At 40.2% G+C, this 21,810-nt stretch overlaps 1 protein-coding gene across 2 annotated transcripts in view; it reads right to left on the bottom strand.

Moving 5' to 3' along the window:
* The window catches only part of LOC308704978 (nectin-2), a 76,945-nt gene that overhangs the window by 35,525 nt on the left and 19,610 nt on the right, over positions 1 to 21,810 (bottom strand). Inside the window, exons 2-7 of one of the 2 annotated variants that reach the window (XM_081389727.1) lie at positions 14,064 to 14,173; positions 13,616 to 13,868; positions 12,578 to 12,874; positions 12,126 to 12,243; positions 11,041 to 11,189; positions 1,996 to 5,600 (exon numbers count right to left, since the gene is read on the bottom strand). In XM_081389727.1, coding sequence (XP_081245853.1) covers positions 5,059 to 5,600; positions 11,041 to 11,189; positions 12,126 to 12,243; positions 12,578 to 12,874; positions 13,616 to 13,868; positions 14,064 to 14,173 — 1,469 coding nt within the window. In that variant the 3' untranslated portion in view covers positions 1,996 to 5,058. Of the gene's footprint in view, positions 1 to 1,995; positions 5,601 to 11,040; positions 11,190 to 12,125; positions 12,244 to 12,577; positions 12,875 to 13,615; positions 13,869 to 14,063; positions 14,174 to 21,810 lie in introns of those variants that run through there. The other variant, XM_081389728.1, reaches the window with a different exon arrangement.

Below are 21,810 nucleotides of genomic sequence, written 5' to 3'. Positions count from 1 at the left end.
TTATGACATATTACTGGTTTGTTTTTCTACTTATACCATATGAGTTTTGGTTACCAATGTCATTGTAAAAACGCACAATCAGTAACACGAAAGTGTCCGATAATATGAAGGTTACCAAGATGAAGCGAGCCGCTGGTCATGTGATCTCAACAGGGCAACCTCCATTAGGTGACCTGTACTATATAAAATAAACCAGCTTTTATTAAGCTACTGGTATGACTGTAGCCTCACCATTTTCAGGTTTATCATACAGGTTTAGAATGGCATGAAGGTGAGTGAATAACTAAATTTTCATTTTTGTGTGCTCTGTCCCTTTAAGGCTGAAGCATTTTCAATGAGAAAAAAAAAAATGACTGAGCGCACCTTTAAGCTCACATCTGTGTTAGGCCTTGATTGTGTCTCAGGAAAAGTGAAACACACCATTACACTGCAACATAAGGCTATTATCATGATACATTCACCTAGTGTTGTGGGAAGAGAGAGAGACGAACTAAGAGAGGAAAGAGGCAGCTGGTCTTCACTCCAGGTTGCAACTCAGAGCAATTAGAGCAGGCAGATGGCTAAATGGCAGAGAAAAAAAACCTCCAACTCCAAACGACAGTGACAAGTGTGCCAGGAGCACAGAGATTCTGACCCCGTCAACTGAAAGAGAAAGAGAGGGAAAGGGAGGAAAAGTGTCACAGAATCTAGGGCACAGCTACTTCTGGAAGAAAGCGTCTGTTGTTACATTAACAGGCACATTTCTATCAGGGTCACCTGCGAATACGCACACACACACCACTGAAGTGGAACTCTACTTGCTGAATAGCTTTATCATGACGCCAACTCTTTCGGTTTCACTCCCCCCTCTTTCACAAAGTGTGCTCTTGGTTAAATTTTAACCTGTTGAGATATGAGATCTGTTGCGTTGGTGTAAACAAAGAGGCTTTTTGAGAGCAAAGTTCCTGTAAGGCTAGACTGAGAAAGTCAACTTTCATAACCTAAAGGGAAGAAACTAGAATACGAACTCTACCACATTCTTTTTTTATAGTCTCGTGTGGTTTATTTCTGACTTGCATAAAAACAGGTTTCAGTGATGCATCTGAATGCGGGACAAACAAAATAATGACTTCGGAAAATGTTCCATAATGAAGGTGTTTTCGATTTCGTCATCAATAAAGACAAAACCAAGAATGTGCTTTATTAACCATAATTAAATCATTAAGTAAAACATACTGCTGATAAAAATATGACTTGGCAGGAAAAAATATTATTATACTAATGCACTAACAAAATTTTTATTTATTTTTTGTTTTTTTGGAGAAGAAAAGTCTAGAATATGACTGATCTAAATCATCAGTCATTAATGTTGAAGATTGCCTCACACATGAGCTAAATATGAATCGCAAATGAACACCAGTAAACTATGAAAGCCAGTTTCTGCCATGAAAAAAAAAAAAATTGTGTGAAACTAAAAAGTTGCAGTTACCTTTTTTGAGATAACATCATGAAATTCATACTTTCTCAGAAATGCGAGATTTTATTTTTTGCACTTCTGAGATTGTCTCACAATTTTGCGTTCACAATTCAATATTATTGAATCTTATATCAATCAATAATTATAAAATAATTATTATTATTTTTTGTTTGTGTGAAAGCTAATGTAGTTATCACTATTTTTATGTTACTTGGTTGTCACATTCAAAACATTGTATCAGTTTGATTTTGCATGTTTTCCTCAACAAAAACATTATTTTCAACTAATATTAGATGCCTTAACTGCGTGAAAATTATGTTTTGCCCGGCGTACCAACATATTTTGCTTTACAAAGGGCAAAGATGTAAAAATAGAGCTGTATGTGGATGCTTTGTGCCGCAGCCCATTTAGCTCTATTTCAGCTGGCGGTGTTATCGTGACAGGTTACTTGTCACCTAACTATACATTCACAACCCAGAAACCTGACTGAAAACATTGCAGGAAATGATTGAGCCCCAGAGCATTCAGCACATACCAAGATCAGTCAAATATCGGTAAGACTTTAATAAGCAACCAAATAAAATAAAAAAAGACAAAATTACAAAGACTGCGAAAACATTCAGACAACCAAAATAAATCCAAAGAGCAACGCAAGGCGATAAAGCATTTAGTAGTATAGATGTGTTTTCTGTGTGTCCATGAGAGTTCAAGAGCACTGCTCAACAGTTTACAGCACAAACACGTTACAGGCATCAATAAACCACTCAGAATAAAAAACAATTAAAGCACAGATCATTTAAAAAAAATAGAAAATAATAAACAACAGTAAAATCAACAGATACAAAACTCAATAGCACTTTACAATATGGTTCAATATGTTAACATGAGTTAATGCACTAAGTAACAAAATAACAATGAACATTTATACAGCGTTTATTAATCTAGATTAATCTTCATTTCTGCATATACTAATATATTTGTAAGATTTCAAGTTGTTTAAATTAACACTATCCCTAAATTAACATTATCACTAACCTAGGTTAATAAATGCTGTAATACATTTTATTCAATGTTAGTTAATGATACCTAATGCATTAAAAATGCGAACAAATTCAACATTATTTTAAAGCGATACCAATTAAACCAATTAAAACTAGGTATCCTTCATGCTTTCAGCAGTGAAGTACAATACACAAGGATGTGACATTATCGTTTAGTCTTATATCATGTTTATATATTTATATTATGTACACAGGAGGAATGGTTTGTGACTGGTGACATTAAGGCTTTTAAATGTGTGTGCATGTGTTTACCAGAACATCGAAACCAGACAACGAGAAACGACGTAACATCACGACTCCACGCTCTCCGGAAATCTACTTAAACCGTTTCGCATCTCAGAGGATACTTCCTTAATATTCTCAAGGCATCCGTTCCTTCATTACGGAATTCCTGGTGGAGACGTTGAGCTGGAAGGTCAGTGCGTTCTCCTCTAATGAGGAGCTAAAGCGTTCTGCCTCTCAGAGCACGAGTGACGAAATCACTTTCTCTACTCACACATTCACTGATTGTGGTCTGACCTTTCAATCAGGATGTAAACTAAGCTGCGTCGAAACCCCGGCCTATTCGGAGCCAGACGGACCGGCCCGCGTCAGACTGACCACCCTTTCAGAGGTGAGAACTTCAACTTCTTTCAGTGGCATTGATCCAGACGTGGCACTAATAGGGTCAGCGAATCAAGATGGAAGCCCAGGGAAACAACACTACGCTACCCAATATGCCCTCTGATACTCGGGAATAGAGGAGGACACTTATAGACTGTTGGTACAAGGGCAGAGAAGGAATATATGAGTGTGTGTGTGTGTAGTGTCCAGTTTAAATCACACTGTGTGTGTGTGCGAGACCCTGAGAGACTGGAGGAATAACTCACTGCCCTCGAGTCAGACACCATTTAACACGCTGACTCATTCTCATACACACATACACTCAAACTACACCCCATAGAAAGCTTCCATATGTGAATGTGTTTGAACTCGGTACAGGTGGAACTAGTATTCGATACTAGATTACAGATATAAATATGTGATATGTGCTCTCATATAGTTCTGTACGCACAGAGCCGTGGTTGACATGCGCAACATTCGACCTGGATATTCACCTCGCCCCGCCTTCGTATTTACAACATTTAGAAGTATAGATATTTGTTGTCATTTTTAAGAAAAATAAAATGTGTACATACAGTAGTTTACAAATCACCTCACATCGAACAATACACAAGATCGTTCACTCATTCAAGAGCTTCTTCATTTTATTTCCCCTAAAACAAGGCAGTGTATCTCACCGACCGAGAGGAACGTCAATAAAACAGGGAAATAACAGTACATGATGCATAACTGTGGTGTCGGATGAGAGGTATATATAGCTGCGTGGCCATGGTAACAGTGGACATGGGCTATAGTTATAAATATAGATTTGTTGGTAACACTTTAGAGCAAGGTTTAATTTGTCAGCATTAGTTAATGCGTTAGGTATCATGAACTAACTAAACTAACTAATATGCCCACAGCATTTATTAATCTTAGCTAAAGTCAATTTTGACATACATTTCAAGTTCATAAATTAACATGTATTATGAATTAACAACAAACAATAGTATATTAATAAATGCTGTTAGTTCATGATAACTACCACTAATATTAACAAACTGAACCATATTGTAAAGCGTTACATATGTGGCACACCATCACTTCATAAGTTTAACAATATATTTAGTTGAATCTTTCTTTTCCGGCAGGGTTTAAAGTTCACGGTGAATAAGGATGTGACCCTGACTCGCTGTTTTTTATTACTACAGTATCTGCTACATTGTTTTGTGACTGAATGCATAAAGAAATTGTGCAGGGAAAACCAGTAAAATGTGCTGCCATCTTTTCCTGACTTAATGGATTGTGGGTGAGAACGAACACATAATTCATTAATATTTGATTTGATTAGCCCCGAAACCAAATGATTCACTGGTGAGTCATGTCACAGGATTGAGATATTGAGTGAACTGTACACGTCATCTCGAGACAGATGAGCCCTGTGCATGTTTGACTCTTTCATGATCTACACAATACATAAGGATAGCTTCCATAGAACGTGTTGAAAGAGAGACGTAATGGCCGAGGATTGTGCAACTAAAATCAAGTTTGAAACTGGTTTAAGGTTGAAACCATGATCAACAGAAAATAAGAACATGTTAAAACGATTACATAACAGCACAGTGGATTTATATACATAACTTCATGTGTGTGCATGTCATATATATATCACGCAGTTTCGTATTACTCAGAACTTGTCCCCATGAATGGAAGCCTGACAGTTTTGCATTTAGTAGTCTCTATTTACTTCACCCGATCCTTCAGTGTTTTAATCTGTGCTATATCCAGCGTATTAATTCATCCATTCATCAACTCAATCCATCCATTAATCCTTTTCTCATGGTATTTGATGCCGTAATTTGTTTTTACAATAAAATGAATATTCGTTGAGAGGGAGAAACGCAACCTTTCTGGAAGAGGTCCACGATCACTCTTCAAGAACCTCTTTCTGCTCTCCTCTTACACATAGACAGCAGTCCGAGAGATCACAGAGCCATCCCTCTGGGACTCCATGTCATCATCTATGTCATCTTCATGTGGGCGGAGCTGTAGGATGGGTCCAACCCCACTGAAATGGTCATATCGCTCATCCTCTTCTTCCAGTTCATCAAATTTCTTCCTTTCTACCTCATCCATCTCTCTACTAAGCAGGATATCCTCCGCTGTGTGAGTGCGCGTGGTCTCGAGCAGAGCCACGCCCCCCGGATGCATGCCCAGATTGGCCGTTTTCTCGTTAAGCCCCACATCTCCTCTGTAAATGGGCGTGTTGTTGTTCCCGTTGTTTCCGGTACCGTTTTTGCTTGACTTAGCAGAGCCAAAGAGGCGGGTAAAGGAGTCGTAGGGAGCACCGGTTGGCTTGCCGGTGCCGCGGTAACCATGCTGTTGGCGGCGATTATGGGCTACCAGGAAGTAGGCGAGGACGCCTAACAGTACGATGGCCAGAAGACACGCGAAGATCACGCCTGCGATCACACCTGCATTCGAGGAGGGAGGTGATTGCTCTAGAGACAGAAAGGTGAAAAAGAGAGAAAAGAAAGGAGAACCGAATTAGACAGAATTAGATTCATGGAAAGGAAATGGAAATTAAACGTTTAAAGAAAAAAATCACAACTGGAGATTTGTTGCCTTTCAGTCCATGTCTATTAGCGCTGAAGTTATCTTCAGCAGACTAAAAATATGTACTGTACTACAGAGATTTCTGTCCAATCAAATGCTCGCTAGAATAAAAAAAAATGTCCTGCCACCTAAATTTAAAATACCACCTGCAACTGACTAGTTTCACACACTAGTTTCAACTGACTGAAACCAAATCTTGGTTCATGTCAAGTGAAACAAAGGGACGGCCATTTGATATGTTATATAATAGTGGAGATTTTGATTCAAGTGACTTCAATCGTTAGAACCGCTCAGTAAAAAGATTAATTCAGTGACACTTGTGAATTAAATAATTAATTCACCTTAACCAGTTCGTTAATAGACACCAAAATATCGTATTACCCTTTATTGAAATTTGTGTATACATTTTATAATTTTTATAACCCTTTTTCTCTACTTGTTGTGAACGAGACTGACTCACATGCCAAACTGAACAAATGACATGGCCAACTCTAAGTTGGTCAGTAAATTCTCTTTCACAAGCAAGATTCATTAGTTCATTCAAGCCCGTTCATTCATTCAGTCCGTTCATGTGATGGCTCGTTCATTGTGTTGTCTTGTTAAGACTCCAAACAGACACTCGTTCAGTTAAGAGCATATTTGTTTAGTGCATCCAACAACAACAAAAATATCAGAGTCAGTGCATGGAAGAGAAGAACAATTTTTTCACTTAAAAGATTAATTCAAAAACACTGAATCATTCACAAACATCTAATGTAAGTGTTTTCATGGGGTCTTTACGAGGCCTAGGGAAAAATTATTTCCACATTGTTTCTCACACATAGTCCATGTTTACTGTCTGTGTATAGCCCTATTCGGATGGGACTGGGTTTCATGGATTATTACGTTAGAGAAATTGGTGTTTCACAGGCATACTTTGTGATTTTAATTTTAAAACCTTTTGTGCACCAAACTTGCGCGTGCTTTCATTTTCATTTCAATACGGATGGAATACGTATTAAAAAATACAATTATAAAATGAATAAAAGAGCCAAATCGCGTGAAACTGCAAAGCCCATTTTAATATCAGTGTCAGGTAAGATACTTGTCATATTTCTATGTTCACTTATGTGGGTTTATTATAAATAGCCACTTCTATAAACCAATGTGAAGTTTGTTTAAATAGGGTTTTAATAATTAATTAAAATTATATCAATAAGTAATTCATTAAAAAACATAAATCACGTCTAGAAAACACACACTCTCACCTCTGTAATAAACACGGATGTTAGTCCCGTCCGAATCGGTACATGAAATCACAGACGACGGGTGATAAGAATTGTAAGTCAAACATCGTTTATAAAACTAGTCCTGTCCGGCTTATGTTCAATCAAGTGAATGCATGTGGGAGGGTGACATTTATGTGCAATTCCTTAAAGGGAAACTGCTTTCCATAAGGCCAGTTTGCAGAATTCACAATTACAACTGCACAATGAAGAAGGAAACACAGCAGAAGCATGCAGTTTCACATAAAACAGAAAAGAAAGGATGATGGACAAAGGGACGGATGACTGGTTGACGGATGGATAGACAGACGGACGGATGGATGAGAGGAGGGAAGGCGTAAGAGAGGAGGCTGGGATTGACAGGGGAGACAGCAGACAGACGCATCGGCCTTGAAGCCACAAACACACAACAGCGCACAGCTTCTTCTTCGTCGCCCCTGGAATGAGTGTATGAGATGAGTGTGCGAAGACGTGACTTGCACTGCTGAAAGAGAGCAGTGCACGTGTTAACACCCAAAATAAACAACATCATAATCTCGAACTCTTACGTTTTTCATCGATTGTCACTGTTTTTTCTTGTGCATCTTGCACAGACACACAGCTAACGGGAGAGACAACAGGAACACAATCATGTCTGACTGTCTCAGTCGCAATGTACCCGTTAGCCACCCACTGTGGCGTACTTCTCTCTCCCACACACACCTCCACCTCCCACTGGTACAGCAGGAGTGAGCGTGTTGTTCTGATCTTTGAGTCAATCTCTCACTGCCTGCCCGAGTCCTCTGAATTATACATGAAAGTCTGATCATATAGCGGCCACACACACCCACGGATCTACATGGCTTCATTATCGGAAGATTTCACACTCGCACACAGCCACGGAGGGGTGCTTGCCCGTGCCGAAGTCGCAGTCACAATCCCAGGGTGTTGGCACACAACCGAAAAGGTGTTCTGAGTGGTTTTCAGCATGTTGCTATGCGATTTCTAGGGCATTCTGAGAGGTTTCTAGCAAAGGCACTGACAAAGAAGCACCAAAATTTGAAGTAGTACCAAATCAGTAACATAGGCAATATTTTTATGCATGTTTTCTTCCCCATAGGAAGTTATTAAGGAGGCAGCTTTAAGTTGGCATGATTCATTTTTGGCTGCATCTTTTTGATCTTATTTTGTATGATTTATCCAGGCATAAAAAAATAGTTTTTGACCTCATCATTTTTAATTAAATTGTTATAACTTGACCTTGGTGAAACAAGAGACTTTTCGATAATCTGTTCACTCGGTTATACGTCATTATTTGGAAGAAAGATCTGCTGCTACTTCTGTTACATCACGACTTTAAAAGTTGCTTAAAGGGATATTTCACCCAAGCCTTAGCGAACACCACTAATTATATTGTATTACCACTAATGTAGTCTCTTCATCTTTCTCTAAGTACTGGCAGTATATTAATAAATGTACATATTAGCGCTCTGAAAGACTCTAAGTGAATGGCTGAGTGGATGAATGAAGCTCATGGAGCTTTTCTAGACAGACGAGACCAAAAAAAAAAAAATCACATCCTCTTTTCATTTTTCCGTCACACCACTAGACGGGAGAGAGCAGGACAAGGCAGAGGAATAGATTTTTTTTCATGACAGCTGGATGGAGAATATGACAGAGTCTCTAGAGTTGAAGATGAATGATGGGGGGGGGGGGAGAGAGAGAGAGAGAAAGAGAGAGAGAGAGAGAGAGAGAGAGGTTGAATCTAGGTTAGCCTGAGAGCAACATGAGGCACAGTGTTGAGAAACGATTTGGATTCGAAGTTGGATCCCTGCTCTGGCTCCAGTGGTGGAGTTACAAAACATGCTCCGAGGTATCTCTGTACCGCTCTCGTGCTTTCAGGAGGAACACCGAGACAAGATCTATGCGGGCCGACCTTAGTCACCATGGAGATAGTTGCCGTGGGCGAAAACAGCCACGCGACCGAGAAGGTAGTAGCCATTTCATGGCTGTCAAAACGGCTGCACTAAAGCAGAACCACTTCACGGCTAACCAACACTTCCCGCGGCGCTCCACAAAACATATCTCCTCTTGCACCTGATTCCTCCACTACATGCCGCGAACGCCAACTGAACACAACAAATTTTGTCCGCACATGCACAACACAGCCTGGCTCTGCTTTACGGGGCTGATTAGCATTTCCCTTCCGCTCTTCCCTTTGACAGAGGAGGATAAGAGGCCGGGAGCTGAAACAGCAGTGACTGACTTATCCTCACCGAGAGCCTCTTGTGGGGGGTGGGGTGGGGGGGATGGTCGGAGAAGGAGGGTGGGTAGCAGTTTTGGAAGGCACAGAAGTGGCTCAGACAAACAAAACGAGAGAGTTTGAAGTGAAGAGGATGAAAGTGATGCGAGCGGAAGAGGGGAGGAGAGCGAGAGGATGCACGTGCGATGGGAGAGCCGTAGGTTCCCAGGGGGGTTGAAATGCCACCAGCGTTCATCCGCTCCACCCTCCTCGTTTGGTTCAGTCTCTTCCTGCTTGCCCTTTTCTCTTGTTTTCACTCCATGGGAATATGGGAGGGTCCAAAATTGGAGGGAAGGCAAGATGTTGTCAGTTTAGTGTTTGGTAGGGGAATGTATATTTCCAAATGAGCAAAGATTTGCCTCAAAGCCACACAGATCTGCAAGAACACGTATATGTAAGAGAGAGAGAGAGAGAGAGAGAGAGGATAGCAAGGGGAATGGAGGAAGGTAGAAGGCTTTTAAAGTTGTGAGAGAAAAGCACCTTTCCTCCACATTACCTAAGAGCTATTAGTCTTGCTCAGCACTAAAGCAGCTCAGTCTCTCTGCAGTCAACCATGTGGATATTTTATTCCATCAGCCTGTCACAGGACATCAGAACGGGCCAGAAAAAGCCAGAAGAGGACAATTTTGCACCCAATGACGGCGATCAAACGTAGCGCTCACTTTGGCCATTAAGCTATGGGAAGGGCAGGAGTAGTTTACCAGAGGTCACAAATCGAACCCACCCCCACCTGAACACCAGTGATAAAGTCAATAAAGTTGCCATATTCAAAAAAAATTACCCTAACCCTAAGTGGATAAAAATAAATAAAGATAAGATAAAGGAAGAGTCCTAATGGAATCAAATAAGAATACTTTAACTTTGATTTTGCACTATTTTTTTAATAGACAAAAGAATATAATTGATTTAAATAGTCCAATCATATTATGTTGGGTTATGACTGCCCAACTGAAACACCAGACAGTTTACTAGTGGGTCCAGTCGCTGCACAACGTAAGGTTTGGGGTCGGTAAGAATTAAAAAAATAATAATAATACTTTTATTCAGCAAGGACACATTAAATTGATCAAAACTGACAAAGACTTTTGCATTGTTATAAAAGTAAATGCTATTCTTTTACATTTTACATTCATCAAAGACTCTTGAAAAAAATGCAGCCTTGGTGAGCATAAGAGACTTCTTTCAAAAACATGAAAAAAAATCTTACTGACCCAGTGTTTGAGTAAGCTATAACCAAGACACAATTTCACGCATTGTGAAATTGCTTTAAAATCATGCAGCAGTAAGTGATACAATATCTTCAACATATTGACTTTTCTAAGAACACTGATTTAAACAGAAAACGGTGTCAAAACACTGTTCAGAAACACCCAAATACAGCTGCACTCAACCCAACCCCACCCAAACACAATTAAATCTGCAATCACACACTCCTCTCTTCGGAAAACGTCCTTTAGAATTCTACGGAACCTGTGTCACATTTTCAAGATCAACAAAAGTCTCAGACTAAAGTAAAAACGCCACCATAGAGAGGAACAGCTGAATGCTGAGGGATGACAGCGCATGCAAGGTGATCTTGATGACAAATAGAGTGATGAATAAAACATACATACAGACAGATAATGAAAGTGCCAACAAACTGCCTTATGCCTGAACTGTAACCCCTTGCTTGTCTGAAATTGAGTCTAAATTTCCAACTAGTACCTCTGTCACCACCTCACACTCACCACTGTATAAATGCGCGAGGGTCCTGTTATGAAATACTATAGACAGACTCACCCCTCACGAAGACGGTGATTTGATCTCTGCCGTATCCCAACCTGTTCCTGACCTCACAGATGAAGGTGGTATTTATTGTGTCATCCACCTTCTGGACAGCGAGACGGTTTTCCTGCACCTGCACTGTTTCAGGCATCAGCCCGGACAAACTGTGGGACGACATTCAGACAATATTATCATAACTTTTAAAATACCTCATGACCATCAGCATTATGTCTGGTTCACTTTGCAACTTATTTTGGCCAAGAACCACCCACTTAGACAGGAAGAAGCAATCTGACTGACAACAGTCTGTTTTGCCATGCTGTTTAGAGGTGGGTTTATTTGAAATTATTGATACCACAATAATAGACTGACATTGAAAAAAAGTGTCAGAAGTTGTTTTAAAGCCAGCTGATTCAGAATAGAGAGTGCCATATTGAGAAAGTGCGTTCCATTTTTGGGTAAACACCAACATTTTTACAGTATTGCTTGTCAGACTGTACAAAATATTCCCATTGAAGTTTTGAGTAAAAGCCATGCCACACTGTGCAACATCAATGATACACATCATAGCCAAGACTTTGGTCCCAATCGTCCAATTAACATCTCATAGAAGTCGCCACACTGTGCGACTGACACTGACTGAACTTTATCTGATACTGAGATTCTTGCATAGGCTAGGGGTGTCCTGCTCCTGAAGGGCCAATGTTCTGCAGAGATTAGCTCCTACCTGCCCCAACACACTTGACTGGAAGCTTGTAGTAATCCTGAAGACACTGATTAGTAATTAGGATTGAAGCAAAACCCGACTAGAAGGTGGCCTTCTATGAGCAGGACTGGACATCCCTGTACACACCTGAACCAGCCAAACAAGATCACTAGAGACTTCCAGGCAGGTGTGTTAAAGCTAAACTCTGCAAGTAAGTGGCCCTTCAGGAGCAGGTTAGGACAATCCTGCACAAAGTGATCAAAGCCTGCAGATTTTGCCCTATTAAGTCTTTTACAATCCTAGAAAAACAGCAAAAAGGTGGCTAAAATTCTACAGCGTAAACCCAATTTAAGGCTCAGACTAAACAGAACTTAAAGTGAAAAGAAATGCTCACGTTTTCCAGGTGACAGTGGTGGGGTGGGGGTTTCCATCAGACTGACAGGTCAAAAACGCACTTGTCCGGCCCCTGTACCAGTTGTTATCGTACCCAACGATCTGCACCTGGGGAAGATCTGATAAAGAAAGAAAGACAGAGTGAATAGGTGGATCGAACAACTAGCCTCAATGAATGAGTTTAGCCTTGCACCATTGAAGTCTTAGGTAAATCAAACACTGATACGGTCTGTCAGCTAACTCCATGATGACCTCATTGACCCTTAGCTCATGTTTCTGGTCCAAGCAGCACTGTAAAGCCACTGTGATGACCTTTACTAATGTTTGGCATATTCTGAGACACATTACTGGCCTGGACCGATTGAGACATGACTCACTACAGCAATTATCAGCTAAAGCAACAGGGAATGCTTAGCGTAACAGCATTTGGATCAGTATTGATTGATTTCTTACATTCAACAACAAGTTTCATGGGGAAGGTTTCAGGCTTGGACATGGTACGGTGCGACACTATGCAGCTGATGTCTTTGCCATTATCCGCTGGCTGCGGAGCCAGCATGTAGGTGCTCTGGACGGTGACCGTATTATCCGCATTGTCCGTCTTCATTGGCGTCGACTCATTTCCGTTAAGCGCCGTGGACCAAGAAATGGTCGCTGCCGGACGGCCATTGGATGATTCACACCGCGCCACAATGACCGGGGTTGTGCCGGCAGTAACTGTGACAGTTGTAGCCATGTTCTTTGGTTTAGCTGTGAGAAAAAGAGAGAGAGTTTGACCTTTATTTGATGCTATAACGTGAAGGAGGGTAAGGGAGGAGGAGGAGGGGAGGAAGTGGAGACGGGAAGATCACAGATCGGCTTGTCCTGCCACACGCTAGCACAGCGCTCACATTGTACTCACGTTTCGCTCTGAGAAAGACATCAAAGAGAGGGAAAGGAGAAAAGCAGGGGAGACGGGGAACGACAGGGAAGCGACGGCCTCTCAGCATGATAAGCAGGCAGATCAATAGCGGAGAGAGAGAGAAGGGAGGGGGCAAGCGAGCGAGAGCCTGGCCAAGGTTACTGCCACATTTCACACACATTAACAGCAGCACAATTGATCTGACAATACCATATATAAATCCCCTTTAAGCCCACAAATGGACACAGACACGAGTATGCGTACACACACATACTCTTTGAAGCAAAATAAGGCGGCAACTTACAAATATAAGACCAAGCTGTCACTTGTAAATAGTGTTTAAAAAAAATATCTCTTTTTTACTTTTTTTTATTATTATTAATTATAATAACAATATCATTTTATGAATGCACACTAGGCATAGTACTTATGCTATACACACAAATGTACATATAAATCTCATTACACATTCATCTAATCAATTTTCTTGGTAAATCTTTAATTATTTAACTGATTATTTGTTGCAGCTCTTAAGCAAAGCCCCAAGTTTTAATGTTTCTGTTCTCTGGTGCAAACAAACACACACTCACCCAGCATGACCAGTGAAGACACTCCCTGTTCGTTGCCGGAAGGGTAGGTGGCATATTCACAGATATATCGTCCCTCGTCTGTCATCTTCACATCCGTAATCTGAATGGATGGGTTTTCCAAAGTGGGCGGGTCTGTTACAAAACGGACACGGCCATATAGAGGGGATTTGGTAGGGTAATTTGCCCCAAATCCTGGATGGAAGACTGCGATGTTGGTTCTCTCTACGTCAGTCTGTTCAAAGATCCATGACACCTGCATGCCAAAGGAAACAAATCCAAACTTAATTCAGCAGGTGACCAGCCAAAGCAGGTGATGATTACAGCACATAAACACTTTCAGAAAGTTCTCACTACGAGCCCAACAAACAAGTTCTTTCTACAAACTCTTGCTCGTTGGGTTCCACAGTTCTGCTTAAGACTGGAAGGTAACATGAAGTTGATTTCAGACCTGCGTGAGCTGGTTTTCGCCTGGATTCGGAAACTGGCAACGCAGTGTCACAGCCTGACCAGGGTATGACACGACTTCTGCATCCACCCTCACACGCTGAGCCAACGACCCTGGAAAGAGAATGAGAAAAGGCCATGAGAACAGGAAACAACCTTCACTTCTATTTGGCTAAATTCAGATGACCCGCGACCACCTCGCCGAGCGCAGCCAGAGAGAAATTTAGCACATACTGGGAGTAGTCTAGGAGTTCAGGGATGACAAAATGAGAAATGATAAATGAGGTTACAACCAAACAGCAAGTAGGCCAATGTTTCTGATCTCAGCCAGGGTGTGTGAGATGGTGCGAATCTAAATGTGAATGTGTGTGCGCAAGCGTGTGTGAAAGTTTCTATGAAAAAATAGCATTCAGTTTGCTCTCTGCCTAAAGCATTCATCATCCAACACAACCCTGACAGAGCACATTCACCAGCACAGGAGTGTGTTCGTGTGCGCACGTCAATGGGGGATGTAATGTGGTAAAAAAGTGAAAATTGCACCCAAAACACAGTAAAGTACCATGGGAGTACTGTAAAAAAGACTTTTTTCCGTTTTTTCAAAGCAAAACCGCTTTCTGTGTGAACCAGCCCAAAGAAGCAGTAATGGCCAAGTAAGTATTTCCACTTTTTTTTTCAGTGGAATGGGGAAAAAGCGCAAGGCCTCGAGACGTGTCTTTTAAAAGTTGAACTTATTTTAACTTGAGTGTGTCGCGTTTTCAGAACATCGTGTCATGCGCGAAACGATGCAAAAGACGCGAGACGGTCATACATTGAAAAATAAAGTAACGCAGTGGAATGGAAAAAAGTGATTTTCCGGTACAGGATGAGAGCTTGTTAATTACGAAAACTACTATTTTATTTCAGTTAGTTTTTGAGTAACTGTTGTTAGTTTCATTTAGTTTTAGTTTTTCATTTATGTTGAAATTTCTATTTTGTTTCAGTTTACGAAAATGTTTTTTGACCAATAGTTTGAGTCTTAGTTTTCGGTTGAAATAATGTCATTTCAATAGGGATTTGCGCAAGATTTACCCACACAGATTTCACATTAGGTTCAAGTTGGTCACATGAGTTTGCAGCATTCGCACCAGAAAAGAACTGCTTGGTTTGAAAGTGACTTCTGTATGAGCCGTGCTTCATGCATCACTACACTACTGACAATAGAAAATAGAAAATTTCTGTAGTGTAAATGAGCTTAAGAGCGAAACCAGAATGAAAAAACCCTACAGTATTGTAGGTATAAAACTAGTTAGACCAGTTTGTCTGCTAACCAGCTGATAAGACTGAAACTCGCAAATTGAAAAAAACACCACCACGTCAAAACTGTGAAGGTGAGAAAAGAAGGAAAGAAAAGGGTATCAAAAGGAAGCTTAAAAAAGTAAACATGTTTTATGAGAACTCTCAATTGCTTCCTTATTTTTATCTGGAACATAAGGTTCAAAAGTCCACAAATATGGGATTCGAAATGTCTAGGTCGCAAAGTAATTTGTGACATTGATCATTTGACTCTGTATAGACCATCAGATGTTTTTCCATTGAAGCTCAAACGTGCGGAGTTCTTACAACTTGAGTGCTGTTGCCATTAAGCAAAAGAGGAAACACAAATACTAAGACAGTTATTTTTCATTCAACTTTTCACCCAAACTGTAAGGCTAATAATATAACGTGTAGAAATAAAAAATGTGTATAAAAAAATATGAATTTATATGTGTCTCTTTTTTTATGTGTCTTCCGCAGGAGCTCAAACTGAGACGAGTGTGTGTGTGTGTGCGTGTGTGTGTGTGTGTGTGTGAGCCCACCGAGGCGATTACTTCTGAGCCTGCGTTTAGCACCGCTGAGCCCTGTTATTGAAAATCTCCCTCTCACCGTCTCTCTCTGGATGGAGAGTGTGGATAGGTCATTACACTGATGTGTAGAGGGAGTCAGCGGTCCATCAGAACGCTAAACACACACTTCTCACCTTAACATACAGCAGCACAGTGTGTAAATAGAAAGAAGGGAAGTGGGTAGAAGATAGAGAGATTCAATAATAAACTGAAAGCACAGGAGAGATGCAGACAACCTCAGTCAGTGTAGATGGCGTATTTAATTTCACGCAAATAAAAAGGCTGATACACGTATGGTACCATATACTGTACATACTGGTTGTCTTAAATCCGGTGTCACATCTGGTTTTTCACATCCTACAGTTTTTTTTGTGAAAATGTTTTGGAAAGCCATTTTCAATGCTTTCAATCATTTGAACCAGGAGTTTTCAAACTGGGAAGTAAAAAAAAAAAAAAAAAAAACCTTTTACTACATTTCCACTTACTAAATTGAATGTTGTCTGGACATTTTACAGAGGGTATCCATCATAAGAGGATCGATATATTCGGGGCTCCTTTGAAAACCCCTGTACTGAACAATTGGCACAGTTACACAGCATAGCATCCCATTAAAAACACTGTATGTCTATCCATCAACTGTTACCATTTGTATAAAATTAAATACGGCATCTGCCCGGATTAAGGTCCAAAGCGGCATGTTAAACACAATGAAAGACAGAGGCTGTGTGTCACCCTTGTTTTCTCTGTGCTTGCCGCCTGCAGGTGACATGCCACACACACACACTCAGAGGGCGTTTATGTAAATCACACACCACCATTCAGGGGCCTGTCACCCATCATCATGTCACACACACACAGAGAACACCGCTGTCTTAAATCTAGTGAGCTCCTGCTTCTCATCCCTCCAACCTGGGAGAAAAACTGTTCAGTCCAGTGCGGAGGACAGTGACAGACGAGTGCCCAGAATGAGAGTTTAGATGGCAGACAACGCGCTGTGACTACCAATTGCGTGTGTGTGTGTGTGAGTAGACCTTCATTTTATATCGCAAGGACAGATGACGGAGCATTCAGGTTCTGTCCGCAGAGCTTATTATCGCTCACACTCACACATCGGAGAAAATGCGTGGTTTGCAGGAAAATGGAGATGTCCAGTGGGTGAATGAGAATCATTCATGACACAGCTGATGTGTGCAGAGAGAGGAATAAAGATTGAGGGGTGGGAACAGATGGAAACGAACAGCTGGAGGGGGTCTGTGGGGAGCGCGGCCGTGCGTGTGTTAGCGCGTACAGTAAACATGTTTATTTGCATACGCAGATGTCTGGAAGTGTGAAACTGGACCTTCTGTTTTTGGGGACTTTTTCCACTTTTTATTGATAGAGAGAGTAGAATGGAGACAGGAAAGCTGGGAATAAAAGGGACCTTGGCTCAAAGACACAGGTTAAATTCAAAGCGTGTCAATGGATCAATCCCTGCATCTAAATACACTGCAAAAATCTTTTTTAACATTGATAATAATAAGAAATGTTTCTTGAGCAACAAATCAGCACATTTGATCCTAAAGACTGGAGTAATGATGCTGAAAATTCAGCTTTTCCATTATTTCCATTATTCCATTATTTCAAATGGTAATAATATTTAACTATATATCTGTTTTTACTGTATATTTGATCAAATAAATGCAGCCTTAGTGAGCATAAAAGGTTTTTTTTTTTTTTTCTTCAAAAACTTTATTTTTAACAGAAGTGTGTATTGCATAATTCTTATTTTAAAGGAAGTTTCCTACTGGAAACCAAGACAAAAATACAGTGTGCAAAGTACAGCATGTCAAAAGACTGGATGTCAGATGTCCCAATGCTCAGTATTCATGAAACAGTAGGTGTACAATCCCCAGATGACTTATTGCATCTGCTGAGATTCTGAAGTGTGCTACCAGTGGACACTGCTGTCCCACGAGGCCGCAGGAGATGAGAAGCCATCAGATTCAAAAAGTATAACAAAAATAGTAGAGAACTCAGGCTGTTTGTTTTAAGTCTAAATGTTTCTTCTGAACACAAACAAAGATATTTTGAAGAATGTTGGTGACCAAACAGGTTACCATTAACTTTCATTGTATAGACAAAAATATCTCAAAATATATTTTTATGTTCCTCAAAAGAAAGTTAGTAATATACATTTGGAACAACATGATAGTGAGTAAATGATGAAAGAAATTTGTACTTGTTATATTATGCTTGTTTAACACCTAGGTAAATTATTCTCATGGTATGTCATACGTCAAAGACATAGGTCAATGGTGGATGTATTTATATTTAAACATACTTTAGCATATCCTTTAACATAATGTAACTATGTGATTTCATACAAAGATGTATCTGGAGCACATGCCCTTCAGAATACACTATCAGTGACAAACATTTCAATAGTGTCTAGTGTGTGATCATTTCGACTATAAATGCACCAAAATGAAAATTCTGGGCCGAAACCGAAACCAAAAGTAAATAACAAATGAATAATCATTTAATTAATCAACCTTATTTTTTTAATCATCACTCAAATAGCTAAAAATGAGTAGTACAAATATTTAAATTGCACACAAGGCTGTTTTAAAAACAGAATTGTTTCTACTCAAGCGTGTGCGGTCTTATGAGGAGCTCAAATGATACTATAGAGACACACACACACACACACACACACACACAGAGAGAGAAAAAAGAGCAGTTTTCACACAACCCTGTTCCCTTTTACCACACACAGACTCACAATTATGAGCTAATGAGGCCTGAGAGAAAGAATGAGGGCCATGTGCAGCTTGAAATGAAGCACAAATCATCATCCATTTGCCTCTTTGTACAAACACGTGCAACACACACAGATTGAGAAGAGTGACACATGACCAGGGCGAAGGGACTTCCATCCTACAGGCTAAATTATTCATCTACCACTTACGACCGAGAGAGAGAGACAAGAAATAACAAGATGCTTTTTGCAAGGGCTGAAAGAGAAGCGTTTCACCCAAATAAATCATAGGCTTCTCATTTTCGATTAGGAGTGACACAGTTTGTGCATCACTACAGTTATTCCTCGTTTTGCTGGACATGTCGAGCCTTCGCCTGCATGTATTCTGGGCTTGTAGCAGCTGTCAATCATCAATTCATGTCACTTAAAATGTCACTGGCCAGGGATGACCAATCAGATGAGACGAGATAAAGAGACGAAAGATTGCTGTTTGTTTGTGTTCACAAATCCTTAAGATTAGAGACAACAAAAACCATCCACAATTGACACAGACCACACTGAATGCTTCAACAAACACACACATAATACACACAGAGCTCAGAGGTAATCTGAAGACTAATCTGGAAGCACTTTGTGTGTGTGGAAAACATACTTTGTCCTTGTGGGGACAAAATGTCAGAAAATGTCCCCAAAAGACCTTTTTAATTTCATGTGTAATACTTCTATTTCATTTATTAATATTGACGACGTTTAAAATAATTTTACAAAATTATATCTAGAAGAGAGCTCACAAAACACATTCAAAGTGGCTGTTTTGCATCTCATAAATAACTTCAACGCAAAGAACTTCCTTTTTTCAGAGGTCATATTGCAGACATAAGTGATATGTGGAAGATCGCATGACTAGCCTTTGAACAAAATACAGATTGAATCCAATAATTAAACACTTCTGGTTTCTCTTTACTTCTGCTGCCTTGCACACACACAAACACACTTGCCTCCATCTGTGTGTGGTGTGTAATAGGATTCCTGCATTTTCCAGAAGGAGGGAACCCGTTCGGTTAGTCGCTTCTGGGTAAAGTAAAGAGATAGCACAATCTCCAGCCATAGCTAAGAGACCGCAGCCAATCACATTATACTAGGCTTCAATCGTGTACAATACAAGCTCACAGCAGGCTCGCATTTACCTAAACAATCCTCAGAAGAGCTGATCTAGGAGGCAGAATGACTTTTGTTTAGTCTTACTCTCTTGTACTTACTTTTTGTGTTCGGTTTTGTGAATAATTAGTAAGAAAATAAGAAATTAAATATTCAACACATGATGTGGTTCACACTTGGCATGTTTGGTTTGATTAAAACTAACTTTGGTGCGATTGCTCTGTTAGAACGGTTCATTTGAATTAGTGAGAACGGTGCCATCCGAACTCTTGTGCGCACCAAACAAGTTTCAAGGTTCAAATGAAATATGAATGCAACATGGACTAAAGATATGTAAATGAACTAAAAACGGGACATGATGTCACAAGATGCGACCCTTAAAAGGTTTTCTGTTTTTTCTTGTGATAGTCGTTCGGTATGCATCAGAACCACGTCTCCTCGCAGCAGATCTTCGTTTGTGTGTGACGAAGGAATTCCTGCCGCTGTTTGACTCCTTTACACATTTTATAAACTCTTCACAAGTTTTCAGTTGGTCAAAAAACCATCATATGTAGGTTACACACATACAACGAGCGTATTTAGCCCAGCACACAGCATTGTTTTGGATGTTTGGCAAGTTCCGTCTCGAAATATACGTCATAAAAGCAGACCAATCAGGATGTGAACATATCCCAATGCCTTTAGGTTCGGTGTTAAAGCAACACTGTGTAATTTTTTAAGTTGATTCTTAGCGAAAAACACGTTGTTCTTTCAAAATGATATGTGCTCATTAATGTGTAATTACTTCTACCAACTAATCAAGTATTCTCGTAAGCGTAAAATCTGCCATTTAGAATACATACGAACGAGTCGCTCGAATGGCGGCTGCCATGTTGCGCGTCCATCTTGAAAATACATTAGCCAAAGAGGGACATACCTGGAAATTCAAGCTTCGCCTTTCGCATTTTTTACACTCAGTGGCACCGTGACGAATGTGAGGGGAAGATTATTCGCGACTGCTGGCAGATTTGAAATAATACGGCCACCGTAGGAGTTAAAACGGCCTCGGAATGGGAGGGGCTAGAAAGTAATACAGTTGGTAATCATAAACAATTTCACCGCTAGATGGGAGAAAACCCTAAACAGTGTAGCTTTAAAAATGCCAATGTACGTGTAATTTGAAAATGTCGTTACATTAGCGAAAAGTGAATTTCGTTCAAACCCAAGTACAATAGTCAATATTACTGAAATACACAACCAAATGAATCATCAGAATCTAATCAAATCTAAATAGAACTGCAACTCAAATCAAACAGAGGGCTTGTAAATTAGAATCAAGCTGAAATGTTAGGCTTTTATCGGGACTTTGGTAACTATTTGAACACATATGATACCGTGTCTTAACCAGGCACGATGCGATAAGTTCCATCGACAATAAATGTATCAGTTCATACTGAACGTGAACTGCAATCCCAGCCAATCAAAATGTACATCAAATGCACAAACTGTCCTGTTGTTCATCAGCTTTTCTTGCATGTCGTTTGTTAACAAGTAGTCCTTCAAGCATTATAGAATGTTATGTTTGCAAATGCTATAAATTCAAGTATTATAAAGTTTTAGCCAGGATTGTTTAGAGTACCGAGCACGAATCAAAGTCCACAGACCCCCTCAGACGCATTCACAGCACGCTTTCTGAACGTACATTCATTACGGTGTCTGTAAACACACAGAGAGTCAGTAAACACTTGGCTCAAAGGAGCTAAATGGCCAGTGTTAGCACAGCACACAGACACAAAACAGCCCATCTGAGGAGAATAAGGGGCAGTTGGGGTGAGCCGTGCGTGTGGACAGACAGCAGCACATTTACAAGGCTAAGACACATTCCACTGAACACATTAACCAAGCATTTCACTACTTCGGGGTAGCAGTGTTGGAACGAGGTTTAGATGACATCACTTTATGGTGAATAAAGAGCTCATAAATGGTAATTAGCTCACAATGACATTGCTAGGTAA

Source organism: Scardinius erythrophthalmus, assembly GCF_964197995.2.
Source record: "Scardinius erythrophthalmus genome assembly, chromosome: 16".
Lineage (NCBI taxonomy): Eukaryota > Metazoa > Chordata > Actinopteri > Cypriniformes > Leuciscidae > Scardinius > Scardinius erythrophthalmus.
This window is presented reverse-complemented; position numbering and strand designations above follow the sequence as displayed.